The following is a 19,476-nucleotide window of genomic DNA, read 5'->3' as shown; positions in this document are numbered from 1 at the left end:
CGCCTGGGCAGCCTCTTCCGGGGACTGGAAAAGTTCACAGCCACCACCTCTAGCGTCCTTCGGGAAGAGGACGGAGAAATGGTTGTGAGCCCCTTTGCAGAGCGCCTGAAGCTGGTCTCACGCCAACGGGACGCCCAGCCGGGAGAGCGAAGGCTGCAGGGGACCCGGGACAGCGGCGTCCACAGCCTGCGATGAGCATTACCTCCCGGAGGCCAAGAGTTCACATCCTGACCCCACGTAGGAAAGTCACCTGACTTCCTTACCCGTCAGACTCATCTGTAAAACGGGTAAAAATAGCACCTTCCTTGTAGGACTAAATGCATGTTGTATGGGAGGTCTGGCTCCACACCAGGCGTGGGGGGGGGGGGCTCCCCCAAAGTTTCCTGCCGCCATGTGTTGCTCAAAAGATGGGATGAAAACCCAAAAAAAAAAAAAAAGTTCAAGCGGTTGTTCTCGGTTGTTCTCTTTGTATTGTTGTCCTAATATTTTCTTAGAGTTAAAAAAAAAAACCTCTTTTACGTCTTTAGAGAAAAAGCAATCTGCAGCCTGCACGTAACCACGCCTTCGGGGAAGCCCCTGGTTCTTCTCGGGAGCAGCCCCAGAAAATGCTGGATGGGGCCAGCAGATGCTCCGTGTTTGGGGGCATTTAAAAGAGAAGATTTTCAACAAGGGTTAGAACCAAGAGCTCACGCTAGAGTTTCTTTAAAAAAATAAAAAATCACACCAGCGCCTTGTTCCTCAGGCAAGGTGTCCGAGCCTAGTTCTTGAACAACTCCTGCCACAGATTAGAAGGGAGCCCTGTGCTGCTCTGTGGACGTCTATGACAAGAGCACGGCCGGGGCCGCATCTGGAAGGCCTGTGTGCTGGCCCCGGGGTCCTGAGCGTCTCTTCCAGGCCCCAGTGATCTCTGAGGGGGTGACTTCTGCTCTGGACGAGATCCACGGGGCACAGTGCCAGCCCCTCACTGCCCCAGACAAAAGCCCCCCAGTCTGTGCGGGGGGCCAGGAGCCTCCACCACTGTCCCTGCCAGCGGAGGTCCGGTCCCCCCTCTGCGGCCAGCTTGGCCAGCAGGCTCCCCGGGGTTTTCTGGGAACCAGGGAGTTTATGCAGATTTGCTCCAAGGAGGGTCAAGCGAAGGGCTCAAGGTAGGGGTTCCTAAAGTTTAAACCACACCTTTTTTGAAAGTTGGGGTAATGATCCTTTTCTGGGGGGGCTTTACTCGACCAAACTGGGGGGACCTCCAGGCCCTGGATGAGCCATTCACGGCCCTCCAGGTCTGACGGTCTAGAGGTCTGACGGCCGGCTACTTCCCGCTGGACGACAGGTGGGGCAGGGAGCGCTGTGAGCAAAAGCCCGCAGGGTCCCATGCAAGGGGCCCTGGCACCAGGGAGGGGCTCCTGGGGCCACCAAGGTGGGCTCATGAGCACTCAACCCACTCCCCCCAGGACACCTTTGCAGAAAGCCGCCTCAGATGACGGGAGAAAGGCTTATAGGAGATGCATACTTACACACTCACACGTACTCACGCACTTGTGACTACACACGTCCGTTAGCACACACATGCACGTGCTCACACACACACACACACACGCACGCGTGCAAACCCTCGCCTGCTCCTGCTGGGACCCTAACAGGCCCCTCTCAGTCCCCAGTCTGGACAGCAGCACAGAGACACCCCCCCCCAGGCCCCTGGTTCCACTGGGCCACGCACAAACCCCCAGGCTCTGGGAATCCGTGCTAGCCTTCGGATCCACAAAGCCACCCGTGGGCACTGGACCCGCTTGGCCCACCTGTGGCCCCCACAGCCTAGCTCGGGGCCTCCGTTTCCTCCTCTAAGGAGGGAGGTGAGGACCCTGGTCAGTAATGTCCTCGTCCCGGGGGTGGGGCAGAGGCAAGGAAAGGCAGCGAGCCTGGGGCGGGGAGGGAAAGCTGGGAGGGGCGGGAGTGTGGGGCAGGTGGCAGGTGCGGAACGGCGACGGCTGCCAGACCCGGAGCCCAGGCCCGCGGCGGACGTTCGAGGCCAGGCCGTGGGACACAAAGGCCCCAGGGCGGGGCTGTGTGAGTCCCGGGCAGGAGTCATGTTTCCAACCAGGTGACCGTCCAGCATCTGATGAGGCCGCGTGCTGGACAGGAAGCGTGTGAGTCCCAGCCCCTGGGCCACCCGCAGGCTGGGCCCTCCCCTCCTTTGGGGACCGCCGGCCCAGACCCCCACAGAGGCTGCTCGCCAGGCTTTCCTCTCTGCCTGCTTGGGGCCCCAGGGGGGTACCGAACCTTCCAGGCCCAGGCGAAGCATAAAGCGGTGGCAGCCACGGCCCTCCAATTCTGTCACGAGAGCACTGATGCTCGGTATTTATCAACTACCCACCCATGCAGATGCAACAGAGGCCATTCCGGGCCCGGGGAACCCCAGATCTGTCCACCACGTGGTAGACTGCTGGCCCCCAAAAAGCCATGATGCTTCTGCCACACAGAACCCCAAGGAATAAGAACTATCTGGCATTTTAAGATGCCTCACCTCGGGTAGACTGCTGGCCCCAAAAAAGCCATGATGCTTCTGCCACAGAACCCCAAGGAATAAGAACTATCTGGCATTTTAAGACACCTCACCTCGGAGTGGTCTGTGACCTAGCAGAAGGTTTCTCATACAAGCTGTTGATGGATTTGGGGTTTGTGGGGGAGGGGGACCCTTCAGAGACAACAGACAAACACCAGCACCCATTTATCTACCTTTCAAAGCTCCTTTAATTGTGCCTTTTATTTCGAGATCATTTTAGATGCGCATGCCGTTGTAAAAAATAACAGATCCCATGCACTGGTCCCCAGTTTCCCCCAAGAGTGAACATCGTCAAGCGGCAGGAGCCTGCCTAGTGCAGGTGCTGACCAGGCAGGACAGAGGACGGTCCGTCGCCCCCGGGACCCCACCTCCTGTCCTTCGACGGCCACGCCTACTTCCCTCCTGCCCTCACCTCGACCCCGGAGAGCCACTAATCTCCTGTCCAATTCTGTCCTTTCGACACCTCGGGAATGTTTTATAAATGGACTTGTGCGGTATGTAAGCTGGCGAGGCCGGCGTTCGTCACTCCGCACAGGACTCTGCTGCGAGTACCCTGGGCCATCCTGGGTCATGGCCCACATAACGTGGCAGGGGTGCACCACCGGCCGTTTCACCATTCACCCACTGAGGCCACTGGGTTGTTTCCAGTCTGGGCCTGCCGTGAACACCCGTGTGCGCCTCTGTGGGGACATGAGCCACTCAGAGTCATGGGGAACACCAGCCTCTGGCTTTCTTCTTCTGTGAGGTCTTCATCTAGGTTTCCTATCGGGGTACTACAAAAGGCCCAGTGACCTGGGAGGCAACCCCTCCTCTCCTATTTTTCTGGGAGAGAACATATAGAATTGGTGTCACTCTTTAAACATTTGGTAGAATCCTGCAGTGAAACCATCTGGGCCTGCAGAGTTTGGGGGAAGTTTTTAAATTACAAGTACTATTTCCTTAATAGTAATGTGGTCATTGAATTCTTTATTTCATATTGGGTGGGTTGTGGTGGCTTGTATTTTTGAGAAATTAGATCATTTCATCTGGGCCTTAAATGCATGTAGGTAGGGTTGCATGTGAAATTCCTCTGCTACCCATTGGGATCCACAGGGTCTGTACTGATGTCCTGTTTTATTCCTCACAGAGGGAACTGTATTGTCTTTCTTTTCTCGTCCGTCATTCTAGAAGCTTACCAGTGTTACTGATCTTTCCAAAGCTCTCTGTTTCATCAATTTTCTGTATTGTTTTTCTGTTTTCAACTCCTCTAGTTTCTCCTCTTCTCTTTATTATTTCCTTCATTCTGCTTGCCTGCTTTGAGTGTATTTTGCTCTTATTTTCAGAGGTTCTCAAGGTAGAAGCTTATTACTGATTTGAGACTTTCCTTTTCTTCCTTATAGTAGTTTTAGGGCTATGACTTTTCCTCGAGGCACTGCTCTAGCTGCAAACCCATGTATCTTGGAATTTTGCATTTCATCACCTCTAAGTTTATAACAAATCTTAAGCAAACTCTCTTCCTTCTTTCCTTCCTCTATTTTCTGAATAATCTATTATATCAGCCAAATCTCTATTAGGGCCCCTTGTTCCTAGCACCTGCTGAAAAGTCAATGGTAGAGAGGCCCAAGGAGCGAGCAGCTTGTAAGTCAGTGGTCCAGTGGGCCAACACATTGTTTAAATAACAGTGGACTGAGAAAATAAATAACCATATTGAGGATAATGGGAACAGGTCTCTCACTGAGAGAAAAGAGTAACAAACATGAAAGAGGAAAAACTAGGGGCACCTGGGGGGCTCAGTCGTTAAGCATCTGCCTTCGGCTTAGGTCATGATCCTGGGGTCCTGGATGGAGCCCTGCATCAGGCTCCTTGCTTGGCAGGTAGCCTGCTACTTCTTCTCTTACTCCCCCTACCTGTGTTTCGTTTCCTCTCTCACTGTGTCTCTCTCTGTCAAATAAATAAAACCTCAAAAAAAAAAAAAGGAAAAACTAGATTAACTCTGTCGTGTTGGGATGGAGTTCAAGGATTTCAAGAAGTAGGATTGAAATAAATCAGAACTTGGGTGTGTGCACACCTACACACAGCTATGCGTCCCAACTCCATCCGGTGATAGAGACGGTGAGCGAGACACCCCGGCAGCAATAAGAACACCTGCACCCCGATCTTGGTTCCCAAATGCCATTCTCGCAAAGGATCCAGAGCTCTGTGAGTAAATGGCTGACTCCAGGGTTGGGACAGAGAAAGTACAAAATAAGCCTGGAATGTCTTTTTCTGCCAAAAAGCAAAGGAGCACTCATAAAAACCATGGAGCTGCCAAAAGCCCGGAGCTACGCGTGGCCAGCACTTACCCCTGCATCCCTACTGCCACGTCTGAGACGCGGGCCAAACAGGAAACAATCTGCACGTCAGGTTAATGAAAGGAGAAGATTATGATCCATCTAATAAAACAGGAGTTCGTGAAACCGCAATAATATAAATACACAGAAGGAAGAGAGAACTCCTCGGTACAGCAGAAAGCCAACCAATACACGCCGATGGCTTGACGGAATTAGCCACAGCCGACACCCAGCACAGGGACGCCGGACACAGGTGTGACCACCGAGGGGCTGGGAGCAGCAGATGCAAGCCTGTGAGAGGACAGGCCTGCGGGGGCTGGGGGAGGGCGGACCGAGAATGGTAAAGTGAAAGTCGAAAAATGTCAACAACAGGGCACCTGGGCCAAGGGAACATGAGTTCTTGCTTTAACTCTGCAGCTTCTGAAAGTCTGCAGTCTGAAATTAAAACATGGACGGACCAGGGCGACTGGGTGGGTCAGCTAAGAGTCCGACTCTTGATTTTGGCTCAGGTCACGATCTCAGGGTCGGGCTCCACACTCAGCAAGGAGTCTGCCAGGGTCTCTCTCCCTCCGCGCTCCCCTCTGCTCAGGTTCTCTCCTGGGTGCACGCTCTCTCTCTCTCTCTCTCTCTCTCAAACAAATAAATAAATCTTTAAAAAAAAAAAAACAGAAAAAACTGTCCCGTCCACAACCTGGTCTTCCGTGTCCTTGTTAAACCCTCGAGCCATGTTCCTAGAGGTCTTCCACATCCGCACACAGAGCTCGGCCACATCCCTTCTCATGGCTGCGCGACACTGCACTGGACGCACGACCCTCCTTTCTACTGAACGAGTCCTGCGTTTCTGGAGGCGGGGCTCTACCAGGGAACGACGTCTCGCCGCCTATTAAACGTGACCCTTACGAACGCTGCCACGTGCACGGTGTTGGAAAGAAGTACACACCTCGCCTCTGAAGCCCTTGAGTGTTTTGGAACATTCAGTCAAGCAGAGAGAGACCCACGCCCTCCCCAACCCCAGAGCGTGGCGTGTGGGGCCATCCCTCCACACCGCACCGAGCATCGCCCACGTCCCTCGGGACACCTGGAGTTCTAAGGGTGAGGCTCAGACCCAAGAGGTGAGGAGTGATTTGAAGAAATGCCCAACGACCCCTGCTCTGGTTGGCCCCTTTCCCCAAGGTCATGGAAATCTCGGGCATTTGGATGTTCCGCCGGATAAGAAGCCGAGGACGCTGATGCGGAGGGGAGAGTTTCCATTCAGCCGGAGCGCTCTATGGAAATATTTCCAGCACTTTCCAAAAGGTAGCCCACCTGGGCTCGTGCCACTGGCCCTGTCACAAGGGGCTCCACCGCCTCGTCCGGGAACGCGGGGCCACACAACGCAGCAGTCTCCCCTGCTGAGGCCTCAGGGACACGTGACAGGGACGGGAGATAATTCTGGTTGTCACGACGGAGGGGTGCTGCTGGCGCTAATGGATAGAAGCCAGGGACACTGCTCAGCACCCTGCAGGCCCCTGGGACGGAGACTGAGCCACCACGGACAGGTGCCAACAGTGCTGAGGTGGAGACACCTACTGCACCCCTCCTAAGTCCCTTCTTCCCCAACATCAAAATCCCCAGCCCGTCGGCCCTGCTCACACCCCACCCCCAGCACCTGCTCTAGCTCCGAGCCCCAAGCCCTGCACAGTCCTTGTCTGCCCAGCGGCCAGGAGGTCACCCTGCAGACTGCTAGTGGGCATGGCTGGCTTGGGCAGACACTCCCCGGTGCCACAGCCAAGGCAGATGAGCCATCCTGTTTCCCCAGGATCTCACGGAACATTCCCTTGATGACATCTGTGTCCCCAGCCTGGGGCTAAGAGACGCTGGAGCAGAGTGAGGGGCCTCCCCAGGACCCCGGCAGGTGGCCCACGTGAGAGTAGCCCCAGGCACACAGAAGGCTCCCAGGGAGGGTGTGACCCCCCTTTTGCAGAGTCTCCCCAGGAAGAACAAAGAGACGAGACGCCCACGTGAGAGCTGTTTCCGTAAGGAGCGTGCTTCTCCCCGCCCCGTGCCCAAGCCTGAGTTCCCGGTGGCCGGGGGAGGCACAGCCTTCCCCATCGGGCACGCTCGCTCTTCTTCACGTTGGTGGTGCACGCTTATCCCGCAAAATAGCCTCAGAAGAAACGCACGTCTGCCCGTCAGATCGCCAGTCCTCAGTCCTCCCGAGCTGCCCCAGACCAGGTGCGGCAGGGGCTCCGCCAGGCCCGGCAAAGACCAACATGTTTGTGCAAAGCATCTGCTTTCAGAGACACCTTCCCAAGGAGAACCCAGCGCTCGCACGTCTTCCCTTCATGGAGAGCAAATGACCCCAACAGACGTTCTTGTCTACGATGTCATCAAGCAGAGAAAAAGTAAACAGACTCTGGCCTGTTCCCTGCGTGGGAGGCCAACCCACATGGACCCTCCCTACTGCGTCTGGCTTCTGGCTGCTTTGGCCCATGGGAGCCCAACAGGGGATCAGAGGGAGGGCAGGGCAAGTCTTCAGAAGAGCCTCCGGGGAGGTCACTGTCCCACGTAAGTGGCTTCTCTCCGCGACTCTGTCCTTGTGGGCTCTGCCCTCCGCCTGTCCCTCCAGGCCTGAAGGTCTCAGCCTGACTGCTACCCCATCCGGGATCACACACCAGCCCTCAAGGACGCCCCCAGCCTGCCCTTGCTGGGTCTTCGAGGGCTCCCCGTTTCCTGTGAGGACCCTGCCTGATATGACAAACTGGCCAGACTCGGGGCCGGGGGGGGGTCCACGGAGCCGCGTGGGTTCCCACACAGGACGCAAGACATGCACAGCAGACCGCACCCCGGAGAAACAGGAGGTGAGGGAGAGCACGTGAGCCAGAGCCGGGCAGCGGGAGAGCAGGGCGGGTGCAGGAGCGGGCCTCGGACTCTCCACCATGCCTCCCACTCGGGCTGCCCGAACTACTCGGACACACTGTCTTATGCACAGCGCAGGGGAGGGGCCCAGGGCTGAGGTACTTGGGGGGCCCAGGCGAGTGGGGCTGCACCAAGGGCCACAGTCAGCACAGACCACGGAACCAGGGTCCAGAGGGCAGAGCCACCAGCCCTTAAGGACCATTTCCTGAGTCACGTTCACCCCTTATCCCGGGGCTGCAGACCCCGCCAAAGAACATGGCCGCATCTGGGGACGTTAAGAGCCCCGGGCGCATTGGGGCACCTGGGGGGCTCAGAGGGTTAAGCCTCTGCCTTCAGCTCAGGTCATGATCTCAGGGTCCTAGGATCGAGCCCCGCATCGGGCTCTCTGCTCGGCAGGGAGCCTGCTTCCTCCTCTCTCTCTCTCTGCCTGCCTCTCTGCCTACTTGTGATCTCTCTCTGTCAAATAAATAAATAAAATCTTTAAAAAAAAAAAAAAAAAAAGAGCCCCAGGCGCCGAGTCCTGTGGAAACAACATGCCCCTCCCCCGCCCCCACAAGACAGCTGTGTGGCCTGCAAACCCCACCATGGAAGCCTGACGACAACCGCTAAGTTCCTCGTGTGGAATCACCTCGGCAACAGAGGAAGCAGCTGAGCCCCAGGAAAGGAGCAGCCTAATCCCGGGCTGAGGGCCTGGCTCAGCGCAGCCGCCCTGGGAACGGAAACCGCAGGCTATGAGGACGCACCCCTGCGCGGCTCCCGGCGGGAGGCTCCCTCCTCTGGGACATTCTGGGGGTGCACTGTGGGGGGACATTACCCGTGGGCAGGCCCCGAGCGGGTGCTCCCGGCACATAGTTGACGGCCGAGGGTAACGTATTAGGACCCAAGTAGAGGTGACCCCACTAGGAGTCCCGACCCTGCTCAACTGAGGCATGTGGCTCTTGGACCATCCACAGGTGATTCTAGAACATGCTATGTGCAGGGACCCCAACGTGGACGCCAAGGCCGACACGGCGCCATAGCCCAAAGCCATCAGCTGGGCCTGGGAAGGCAGGTTCCCACGCAAGCAGGCAGAAGTCACAGGTGGGCCTTCTCTGCTTCCGACAGGACCTGGGCTCCAGACGGGCCTCTCGGCCCAAGCAGGTGGACTGGCACCCTGGCTGGCACACAGCCACCGAGAAGCACACGGCACCAGAGAGTGTGGGCCCCCGGCGTCCTGTGAACACCACAGGGGTAAGGCCCAGAGGCAGACGGGGCTGGCTCAGAGGCCCGCAGGGGCCAGACCATGGGGCGGGACGTGCTTGGTGGCGACACCTCTTGGCCCTGCGGAGGCGGGAAATGAGAGGTACCCTAGCGCTGACCTTCCCTCTCTCTACTCAAGGGCACGGGCGACACTCCAGCAAAAGCCTGGATACATCCAGGCCAGAAAAACCACTAACTCCAAGTCCCCATCCTAGGGCTATTGGGGCGGGGGGGGGTGGCAGCCTCAGAGGAGCCCTGGGGGGGTGTCAGCCTCAGAGGAGTTCTGCCACCAATCTGTCCTCATGGCTCCTGCCGGATGCAGCAGCCCACATCCCGCAGACAGAGAACCCAGGGAGCGCGGCTCTGTCCACATGTGTCCTGCCGGCGCGGGCAGACTCAGGCAGACAGAAGAGCAGCAGAGCCCTGAGCTCAGAGGAATCCGGCCCCACACCACGGAGACACAGCCCTGTCCTCGGGGGGGGGGGGGGGCTCTGACCCTCCAGGACACAGGGGCACCGACTCCTCACCTGTGCCCAAGAGAAGGCTGCTGTCCCTCACCTTCCCATGGGGGGAGCCGCCCCGGAGTTCCCCGGGAAAGAGAAAAGTGATTTGCCAAAACCACAGCGAGGGAAAACAGCATTCGGATGAAATCACTTAACGTGTCTCCCTACAAGCCCGTGCACAGCCAAATAAAACGAAACCCGAACGGCCTACAGCTTCGCAGCATTTCCTCCAAGACCCTTCTGACTCTGCCTCGGGTCACGTCCAGGTCAGAGTGGATAACTCGGGCTTTGGGTTCACGTGTGAATGGCCAGGAATCGAGGCCACCAGTAATGACTCGAGCCAAGGCAGCCGCAGTGTATGATCGCCTTCCGTGCCTTCCTGTGCCACGGGGTGACCCCGGGGGTCCCCAGGTCTCCCCACCCCAGCACACACACCCTCAACAAATGCTCATTGCCTCAGTCCCTTTTCCAGTGAGTACAGCCATTTTTAAATTGCAGAGTATAAGTGACTTAAAACAGACGGGACGCGTGGGGGAGGGGCCCGTCCTACCTTGTTGTAATATTGCACCTGCACCGAGTGCCAGCGCCCGTCGCTCACGCCCCCGGGCACCTGGGGTGTCACCGTGGTTGTAGTCTCACCTGCGGGCGGGCGTGGGAGGGGGAGGTCGGAGAGAACACACATTAGTGGGCCACGAAGAAGACAGTCCAGAAGAACACTCTGTGAGGATGACGCAGTTAACGGGTTCTCAAATATGGAAGACGCACAGTGACTCCCCACCTGGAAATCCGAGCTATGTCCTCCGTATTTCCGGTGTCCTGGAGCACACCGCAATGAACACCACTATGCGTTCTGGATTCCTACCCCTCCCCACCCCAGCACAGATTCCTAGTGGAAACAGGGGAGCGGTGGGTAAGCACACGAAAAGGCGCTGCCCAGGACTGGGGTGGTTCCCACCAACAAGGTGCCTGCGCAGGGCTCAGGGAGCTGCTCCTTCGGGGGAGGGGGGGCCCACCTGCTGAGAAGGTGAGCTGCACCTGCTCGCCCACGATCTCCAGGGCGATGAAGTCGTGCTTCTCGTTGAAGCGCCCATTGTAGAGCAGCAGGGCGTCCCTCTCCCGGGTGGCAAACCTGCGGGACCAAGCAGGAGCACGTCACAGAACGAATGAGCCCCGCACAGAAGGTATGCGGGCGGTGGAAGCAAGAGGCGGCCACGACGCGGCAAGGCCAGCCCGCCGAGGCTGAGCGCGGAGCCAAACACAGGGAAGACTCTGATGCCCAGGCACTCATCTTTCTCATCAGCAGTTGACAGCCCATAAAACCTGCTTAGCGATGTTCTTTTCTGGAAGCAGCAAACCAGACTGCACAGAGGAATCTGGTTTCCACGGGCTGCAGAATACGAATAGATGACATCCGAATGGTGTCCTAAAAGCCACTGAACCAATCGGAGATGTCTGAACAGGAGCACATGGTGGGCATCTTCAGCTCCTAGAAACGGATCCCCATGCGCGCTCACCAGGACACAGGTACGTGGTCCCCGCATGCAGGGAGGCTGTGTTGATGACTACCTCAGGGCCTTTGTCCCTTGTCTCCACCACTGGACTCCACCTACACCAGCTCTTTTCCTCCCAAACATTACAGTTCTCCCTGCCCCAGGACCTTTGCGCCTGCTGCTCCCTCTGCCAAATCTTCCCCCTCTCTGCAGATCTCTCCAGAGACACTCTAATGCACTTTATTCCGTAACTCATTTTACCCACACTGTGCCCCCAGCCCCGTTGAATCTATCACATCATGCAGTCGATTTCAGAACTTATCCTGCTTGTTTATTTGTGTTTAAGAACCTATGATCCCAGGGCGCCTGGGTGGCTCAGTCGGTTAAAACCTCTGCCTTCAGCTCAGGTCATGATACCAGGATCCTGGGATCAAGCCCCATATCGGGCTCTCTGCTCAGCAGGGAGCCTGCTTCCTCCTCTCTCTCTCTGCCTGCCTCTCTGCCTGCTTGTGATCTCTGTCTGTCAAATAAATAAATAAAATCTTTTTTTAAAAATTAAAAAAAAAAAGAACCTACGATCCTTAAGGGCGAGGAAATGACTCATTCTGTGCTGCGTCCTGGAGCCCAAGACGGGGCCCACAGAAGAGCTTCATAATGATGGGCTGAACAGGTGAACGCATGGAAAACATGACTAACTGAGAAAGCGGTTCGTGAAATAGAACAGACCTGTCAGACCTCACGCTTCTGAAGACCTAAGAGCCACTTACTTCAACAAGAGTTACACCCTCAGAGGTCCTACTCCCAACCCCATGATCCCAGGAAGGCCAGCCCCTCAGACCCAGCGATCCCTGCGTCACAGACACGCCTCCGGACACCCGCTTACAGAGACCCTAGAAGGTGTCCTGTATGAACTTGGGACTGGGTCCCAAGTGGGCTGGATCGGGGGGCTGGCGGGGGGGGGGACAGAACTACTCCCTTTGGGTCAAGGCTGGCTTCTCTGTTTCTGAAGGAGCGTCTGTTCCAACCAGCCTCAGACATGGGCCTCCAACCTTCCCGGAGTACCCTAAAATGAACAGTTTTAGGGCGGCTCCTCTGCTCAAGTTTTGGGAGGACTTTCCATGGTTTCTGGAAGTCGTTCCTTCAAAATCTACTCCCGGAGGCACCGGGGCTGCACAGGCTGCCGGCAGGGCGATCACCTGAAAACACTGCACCTGACCAGCAAGTGGGCGTCCTGTTAGCTCCCTGCACGTTGAGTCAAACGCTTTACTTTCTAGTCGCTGAGTCTGGAGTCACAGACTTCCTGTCGGTCTCCGCTCCCCCACCGGGACTTCCGGTCACCTCTTAGGTCAGTCCCCAACAGGGGCCCCACCAGCCACCCACGGTCACTACCGAGCATGTGACGCAGGCTGCCAGCCACGCCCCGGAAGGGGGGAGGGTTGCCACGACCTTACAGATGTCAACATCACATGCTCCCAAACCAACACCCGTCACGTGCCAGGGACACGTCTGCCTGAAGACACAAACGTGTCTGGTTTGGAGGGCGGATGCCCGCGGGAGCGTGATGTTTTAAACGTCAAGCCACGTGGAGCACAGAGCGTCCAGAGCCATCCCATGGCAGAGCCCTCGTTTTGGAGGCCGTGCCCATGGGGTGGCCCTTCTGGGGCAGGTCTTGTGGGCAGAGAGCCAGGACACTGGGCCAGGCAGGCGTGGCCCAGCTGAGCCATCCACGCCGAAGGCGGACGCCATGTGCTCCTGCTGCAGCCTGGGGAACGGGTGGGCCGGGCCAAGTCCCGAAAGCCAGGCACGTCCTCTGCACCCCAAGCCCTCACAGCACGGCCCAGGCATGGACCCCACTGGCTGCTCTAACAGAATGGGGCAGAGCCGCGGACTGTGGGTCGAAATAAAACAGCAACAACCTCAAAACCGCGGGCCCCCAGGTGACCCGAGTCTCAGGACGGCTGTTACAGTCACAGGAACCTACAGTGCAGTCCTGGAGAGCCGAGGAGATTCCCATGTCCTGTCTCCCCGCTCGGGCCCCAGGAAGGGGGTGGCACCCTCGGGTCAGACACCAGGCCTCGAGCTCCCACTTGGGCTCCATGATCACAGCGCTTTATTTGATTAAAGCTGGCATCTTGAGGTCACTGGCCAGGAAGAAGCGGCCAAGCGCCTGCTGACTTCGGGGCACCTGGGGCGTCAGGATATAGGCCGAAAAGCCCCTGTCCCTTCAGCTCAATGGCTGGCAGGTGTGGCCAGAGCACCAGGGTCGACGGCAGCCTGACCCCACAGGCAGGGACACCAGAGGGAGGGGAGTGCGCGAGCGGGCAGTGACCACCTGCCCAGCCAGAGCTGGAACACACGTACTGTCCAGCCTGGGGAGGGGCCCCCCGGAGGAAGCAGTGGGGGTGGGTGGGCCAGCAGGAGGTGGGAAAGCTTGGGTGAGGCCACGAGCGAGGGAGGGCGGCCCCATCACAGGGCACAAGGTGCCGGACTTGGGGGGGACTAGGGCCCAGGCCACAGAGGACTTGCATCCCGTTGGGAAGGGCAGGCTTTACCCCCGGCAGTGGGCAGGCCTGGCAGGACTCAGGCTGACTCGGGTCAAGCAGATGAGTCCGGCGCTGCCACGCCAGGTCACCATGGAGAGAGGATAGGACCAAGGTGCTGGGGACCGTGAAGGGAGAAATGTCCAGACAGGGGACAGGGCCTGACTCAGAGTGAGTGCTTCAGGGAGAGGCCGAGGTGGGCCCTGTGCCTCAAGCAGCTCTGAAGAGAAAGGTTCCTTTCAGTTCTGAAGGGAAGCTCGGCGACGCCTACGCGGAGAGCTCGGCGGGCCTGAACCCCGTGTCCAACGGCCCAGCCCTTGGAGCCAGAGCGGGCTTCACCTGGGATCGCCACGTAATGGGTCCCTTTCCCCAGCTCTGACACCCAGGGTCCTGCCCCCTTGGATTTAAGATCCCTAGGGACATTTCTAAAATCCTTTCTGACTTACCTAATGTCACCCAGAGCGTCTCATGCGTGACAAGTGGTCAGTAAGCGCCAGAGCAAACAGCACACGGGGGCCCAACCGCGCTTAATGCTCGGAACGCGCCACGTGGCCCTCATGCTGGCACAAGCTGGCTCCCACCGCCTGCCCCGTCCCCAGCGTCCTGCCCTGTCCTGCTCTGTCCTGCTCTGTCCCCAGCACGCTCACTGCACTTCCCAGGGACAGCTCTTCCCTTGATGCAGCCACTCCTGGCTCCAGGGGGCTCGGGCCAGCGGGGCTGCGTCCCGGCCATTCACTGAGGAGATCTGACCTCATTCCCGACTATTCCGGGCTGCACCCCTCACCCATGCAGGGGCAGGATCTCCAGAGAGGAGCCTGTCCTCAAAGGGCAGCTCGCAGGGGAGCCGCTTCGGGGGTGTCTGCTCGAAGGACTTGGGGCGCTACATTCCCACTAGAAGACCACGGTAAGGGTCCCCAAACAACGGCACTAAAGACCAAACAAAAAAATACACCCCCTTCCCTAAGTTAAACCTGATGGAATCTTTAAAGTAGAAATGATAGATTTTTTTACAATTAAGTTAAACCTCCACTCTCTTGGAGAAACATCAGCAGACAGAGAGAGCAGAGCCCACGATAAGCCCACGCCGTGATCCCAGGTGGGGAGGGGGGCCTCTGGGCCACTGGGCCCCGGAACGCAAGGCAGGAAGCCCAGCCGAGTCCGCCGTCTGGCGCCAAGAGCCCTCCACCTCCGGCCGCCGGGTGTCAGAGGCACCCAGGTGTCGGCGAGTGGGCATGACCCAAAAGGCAAGGACTGGCTTCCCGCTGTGTGACCTGGGCCACCGCAAGGGACCCATGCCGGGCTCAGCCCTCCATGGCCGCCGTCCTGAAAGTCTTCATTTTTGCCCCAGGGTCCCCCATTCCCGATGTGCAGCCCCCCGCCCCCCGATCAGCCAGCCGGTCCTGCAGCCAGGCCTGACCAGCAGACGCAGCCCCGCGGGACCCGGACAGACGCGTCGCAGGGACCCACGACGCTCCCGCGACAGGAGCTCGGCAGGGGCGCGGGGCCACACTCACGTGAGGGAGACGGTGAAGTGGAAACGCTGCCTCAGGCCTCGGAAGGTGACAAAGGACCGGGGCGGGAAGGTCCTGGTGGTCACCTCGCAGTAGGGCCTCTCGAACTCGCCGGGAGGACACACGCAGTGGAAGCCGCCGATGAGCAGGTTGACGCACGTGCCCCCATTCTTGCACACCCCGTGGGCGCAGCGGCCCGAGCGCGTGTTCACCTCGCAGTGCTCTCCTGCAGGACGAGACAGAGGCGGGGGACGTCACCCTGAGCCTCGGGCCCCGAGCCGCCAGGGCCATCGCCTGAAGGAGCGCGAGGCAGGGCCGGGGGCCGAGGTGCGGTGTAGACGCTGTGGGATCCGGCTTTCCCAGAACTGTGCCGCGGGCATCACGCCCGGGGCTTCCTCCGCAGGGGGCCCCATCCCCGTCCCAGCCCTGCGGGGTCCCCACCCTCTGGAGGGCAGAGTCAAGTGCAGCCGTGAGGACCCTCTCTTAGGAGAGAATCAGCTGGAAGTGATGAGACCAACAGGGGTCCTCACGCCCCTTCAGCGCCCGTGCGGGAGCGGCGGCCATGCAGTCAGAGCAGAGGGAGACCGGGGAGCCGCGGGAGCGCCCTGCGCCCAGGCCACCCCCGCGGGAGGCCTCCAGCCGAGCCCCGTGTCGGGCTCCCTGCTCGGCGGGGAGTCAGCGTCTCCCTCTCCCTCTGTGAGCTCGCTCGATCGCTCAAATAAATAAAATCCTTTAAAAATAAAGAAATAAAATAAAAAATAAAATGAGAGTACGGTATTCACATCTAAGAAAAAATCACTACACAAAAACCCGGCACGGAGAGTGCCAGTTGTCCGCGGTCTCCTGCACGCCCACCGAGGAACGAGCTGCGGACGCTGGATGCCCGGCGGGTGCTGGCCGGCCTCTGCCCCCTCTGCCCAGGGCTCTCCCTGAGAGCCTCCCGTCGGCGCCTGGGCTTCTGCCACTGCTCACGGCTGCTCGGTACCCTGCGGACGACCCACCGGCGCTACTGTCGCTGTGTATAAGCTATTTATAGCTTCTGCTGCTACTTCCTCTTTTTTAAAAGATTTTATGTATTTATTTGAAAAGGGAGAGAGAGAGTTTAAGAGCAGGGAGAGGAGGAAGCAGGCTCGCCGCTGAGCAGGGAGCCCGAGGCGGGACTCGATCCCAGGACCCTGAGATCATGAGCTGAGCCGAAGGCAGACGGGTCACCAGCGGACCCACTGGGTGCTTCTAAAGCTTCTTTTATTGCCAATTTCTTCTGGCCCCTCCGTGCTGGCCTGGCCTTCGTGCCCCCCGAGGAAGGCCCTCCCCGCACTGAGGCAGAGGGGACACAGTCTAGACTCGGATAATTATGACAAGCGTTTCCCTGCTGCCCTCCAAACAGGAGGCAGAACGTAGCGGCCCCCAGCAGCAGCAGGTGCGAGCGCCCTGTGACAGTTTCCATTGGTGGCCAACGACAGAGGCGCCCTCTGTGCATTTATTTCGGGGGAGGCCAGCGTCCCTTTGTGTCTTATTGGCGACATCGATCAGCTTGAGGTTCACCTTTGTTCCTGCATTTGGGGCCACACAGAAATGTTGCATCCGCAGACGGTCACGAATATCAATGAGGGCCAGCAGGACAGGGTGCGGATCACAGACCTCCCGAGTCCCCTTGCTGCCCACCGACGGCAGCCTTCACGCGGCAGTGGCTGTCACGGGGCCCCCAGCCTTGTCTCGGCCGTCCGGGCCGACTAACGGAACACCGCAGGCCCGGTGGCTTTGAACAACACTCGTTCCTCACAGATCTGGGACTGGACGTCCGTGATCAGGGTGTCGCGGGCCAAGTGCCCCGGGTGTCTGGGAGCTTGCGGCGCTCACACGGCCGTCACCTGCATGTGTGTGCACAGCGAGCTCGCTGGCGTCTCTGCGTGGGAGGTCACCGATCCCTCTGCAGCCCCAGCAAGCCGGGTACCGACGCCTCCCAGCTGGGACCCTGCCCCCAGGTCGTCCCTGCACAACCCCTCGGCCGAGAAGCCGCCCTTGCTGGGGCCGGTCCCACGCCATGAGCAGCCCAGAAGGAGTCGGCCCGGGGCTGGCCATCGCAGCGCGGGGACACAGGACAGCAGAGGACGGCCCTGCGCCCCCCACGCCCGCCGCCACACGCGGCTCCTCAGAAGGCAGCCCGCCGCAGAGCCCAGGAGTGCGTCTTGGGCAGGCGACGCACACAGGTTTCAGACAGCGCGGTCACCGACAGACTAAGGAGAGGCTTTGGGTCGCCCGACGGAATCCTCACAGGAGCTTATTTTGGGGGCACAGGCAAAACGGACCTGTGATGAGCACGGGATACAAGCGGTGCTCCTGAACACGTGTGCCTCCCCTCCTTGCCCGACGGACCCCCCCGGCTTCATCACCGGTGGCAACAGTCCCAGGAAACACAACGCGCTCAGCAAAGGTGCCTCCAGTCTGAGCCCCGTCAAAAACAGGGGAGGGGGCTGCACACTGCTTACGACTCGCCAAATCCCATGTCCACGCAGGTCCAGCAGGCCAGTGAACGCCCCCGCCCCGGGGCTGAGCCCACCCCCCTCCAGCCCCGCCGGGCCAAGCAAGGAGGCTGAGGCCCGGAGCTCCGGCAGCCCACGCACCTGTTCCCCACGGGCACGGGCCGGGCTGCCCCTCGGGCAAGTGCGCACAGAAAGGCCTGGTTCGCACCCTGCTCCGAAGCGAAAGGAAAAGGTCAGGAGCCCACCGACCCGCCAGACCCCCTCGAAGCTCCACCCTCGAAGGCACTGCTGTCCCCCAGTCGGCTCCCGCTACCAGGGTGCTCTGCCAGCCACAGCACTGGGCCCCGCCACAGCGCCACACAGACTTGTGCTTGCACACACACAGACTCAGGTGTGCATGCACACCCCCCACACGTATCCTCACACATACTCATAACTTCACACACACATGCACTCTCGCACACACACTAACACAGCTGCACACACACACCCTTACAATGCACTCATAACGTCCCACGAGTGCACCCTCACACGCGCCAGCACACATGTGTGCCCTCACACATGTGCACACATGGTGTCACACATCACGATGCTCACACTCTGTCGCACACCTGCTCGTACACACACACCCTCCCCCACACACTCGCGGAGCAGTGCTCCGCGCCTCCCCTGGGTGGACGGCCTGGGGCCTTCTTAACTTCTCTGCGCCCATTTTCCGCCCTTTGCTTGCAGTGTTTGTCCTGGGTACACTTCACGTTCTCTAATCTCTGCTGGAGAAATGTGTTTGACATCTGGGAGTGTTTGCTTTCCAAGTTCCAGGTGGGCATGTCGGTGGCCAAGCATAGTGTATCCTGGACCAGAGCCACCGTGCAGGGACAGAGCGGGGTGTGCCCCCAAACCCTGACGGCAAACAAAGGGAGGCCCGGCACGGCCCTTCCCCCAGGGCTCCGCCCCGAGCTGTTCCAGAATCCGCCCCTGGGGCCGGGCCAGGCACTCCCACGTCTACCTGCGGAGTGTGAAGCCCCCACCCCCACCGCCCTCCTGAGCTCGGTGTGGCTGTGGACCACGAGGTCTGCCCTCAGCAGCCCCTGGCCCGAGGGCCCCGCCCCTCACCCGGCCTCTAATGTCCTCCGCGGCCCAGAGACAGGAGGCCCCGCACACCGACCAGAGAGCTCGGCCGCTCAGGCAGATCCGACTTCAACGCCGCTGCTCGGCATTCCGGCTGCCAGAGCAGTTTTCCGCGGCCGCAGACGTCCTTCCTCGGAGGAAGCAGATAGGACAGCCTCGCGGGGACCCGCTGGCCGCTGTCCACAGAAAGGGGGAGACAGTACCACGGGGCTCTCCCTGTCCCGCTCCTTGCAGATCATGTGATGTTAAATAAGCTGTAAATAAAACCAGGTCCCCATGGGGCTGTTTGTGTTGATTTAACCGTAACGCTTTTGGGTTGCTGTTTTTTTCATTTCCGATTCTATTCATCTTCTAGGGCTGCCAGAACAAATCACAACAAATTTGGTGGCTTAAAACCACAGAATCCGTAATCTCTCACAGTTCTGGGGGCCAGGAGTTCAGAATGAAGGTGTGGGCAAGGCTGGTCTCCTCAGAGGCTCCAGGGGATGGTTCCAATCCTTCTAGCACCTTCTGCCTCCCGTGGCTCCCGTGGCTCCCGTGGCCACATCTCCACTGTCTGCCTCCATCTGCACCTGCACACCTGCCCTGTGTCCCAAATCCACCCCCCCCACAAGGACACCCAGTCCCCGGATTTAGGGCAGACCCCAACTCCAGGAGGCTCTCCTCCTGAGAGGCTCAACTTAATACGACTCGAAAGACCCTATCTGGAAGCGAGGACAATCCTGAGGCTCTGGATACGAGTGGCGGGGGGCGGGGGCACTACTTAACCTACTACAGCAGTCCTCCACGTTCGTCCTAAAGTTACGATCCCAGTAAATTTT

General features: G+C 59.1%; 1 protein-coding gene across 1 annotated transcript in view; it reads right to left on the bottom strand.

Moving 5' to 3' along the window:
• The window catches only part of CELSR1 (cadherin EGF LAG seven-pass G-type receptor 1), a 131,718-nt gene that overhangs the window by 46,581 nt on the left and 65,661 nt on the right, over positions 1-19,476 (bottom strand). Inside the window, exons 3-5 of the mRNA XM_082739607.1 lie at positions 15,048-15,270; positions 10,517-10,632; positions 10,054-10,142 (exon numbers count right to left, since the gene is read on the bottom strand). Coding sequence (XP_082595733.1) covers positions 10,054-10,142; positions 10,517-10,632; positions 15,048-15,270 — 428 coding nt within the window. The remainder of the gene's footprint in view (positions 1-10,053; positions 10,143-10,516; positions 10,633-15,047; positions 15,271-19,476) is intronic.

The sequence above is a fragment of the Mustela nivalis genome, assembly GCF_964662115.1.
Source record: "Mustela nivalis genome assembly, chromosome: 7".
Lineage (NCBI taxonomy): Eukaryota > Metazoa > Chordata > Mammalia > Carnivora > Mustelidae > Mustela > Mustela nivalis.
Note: the sequence above shows the minus strand (reverse complement) of the source record. Positions and strands in the feature narration are given on the sequence as shown.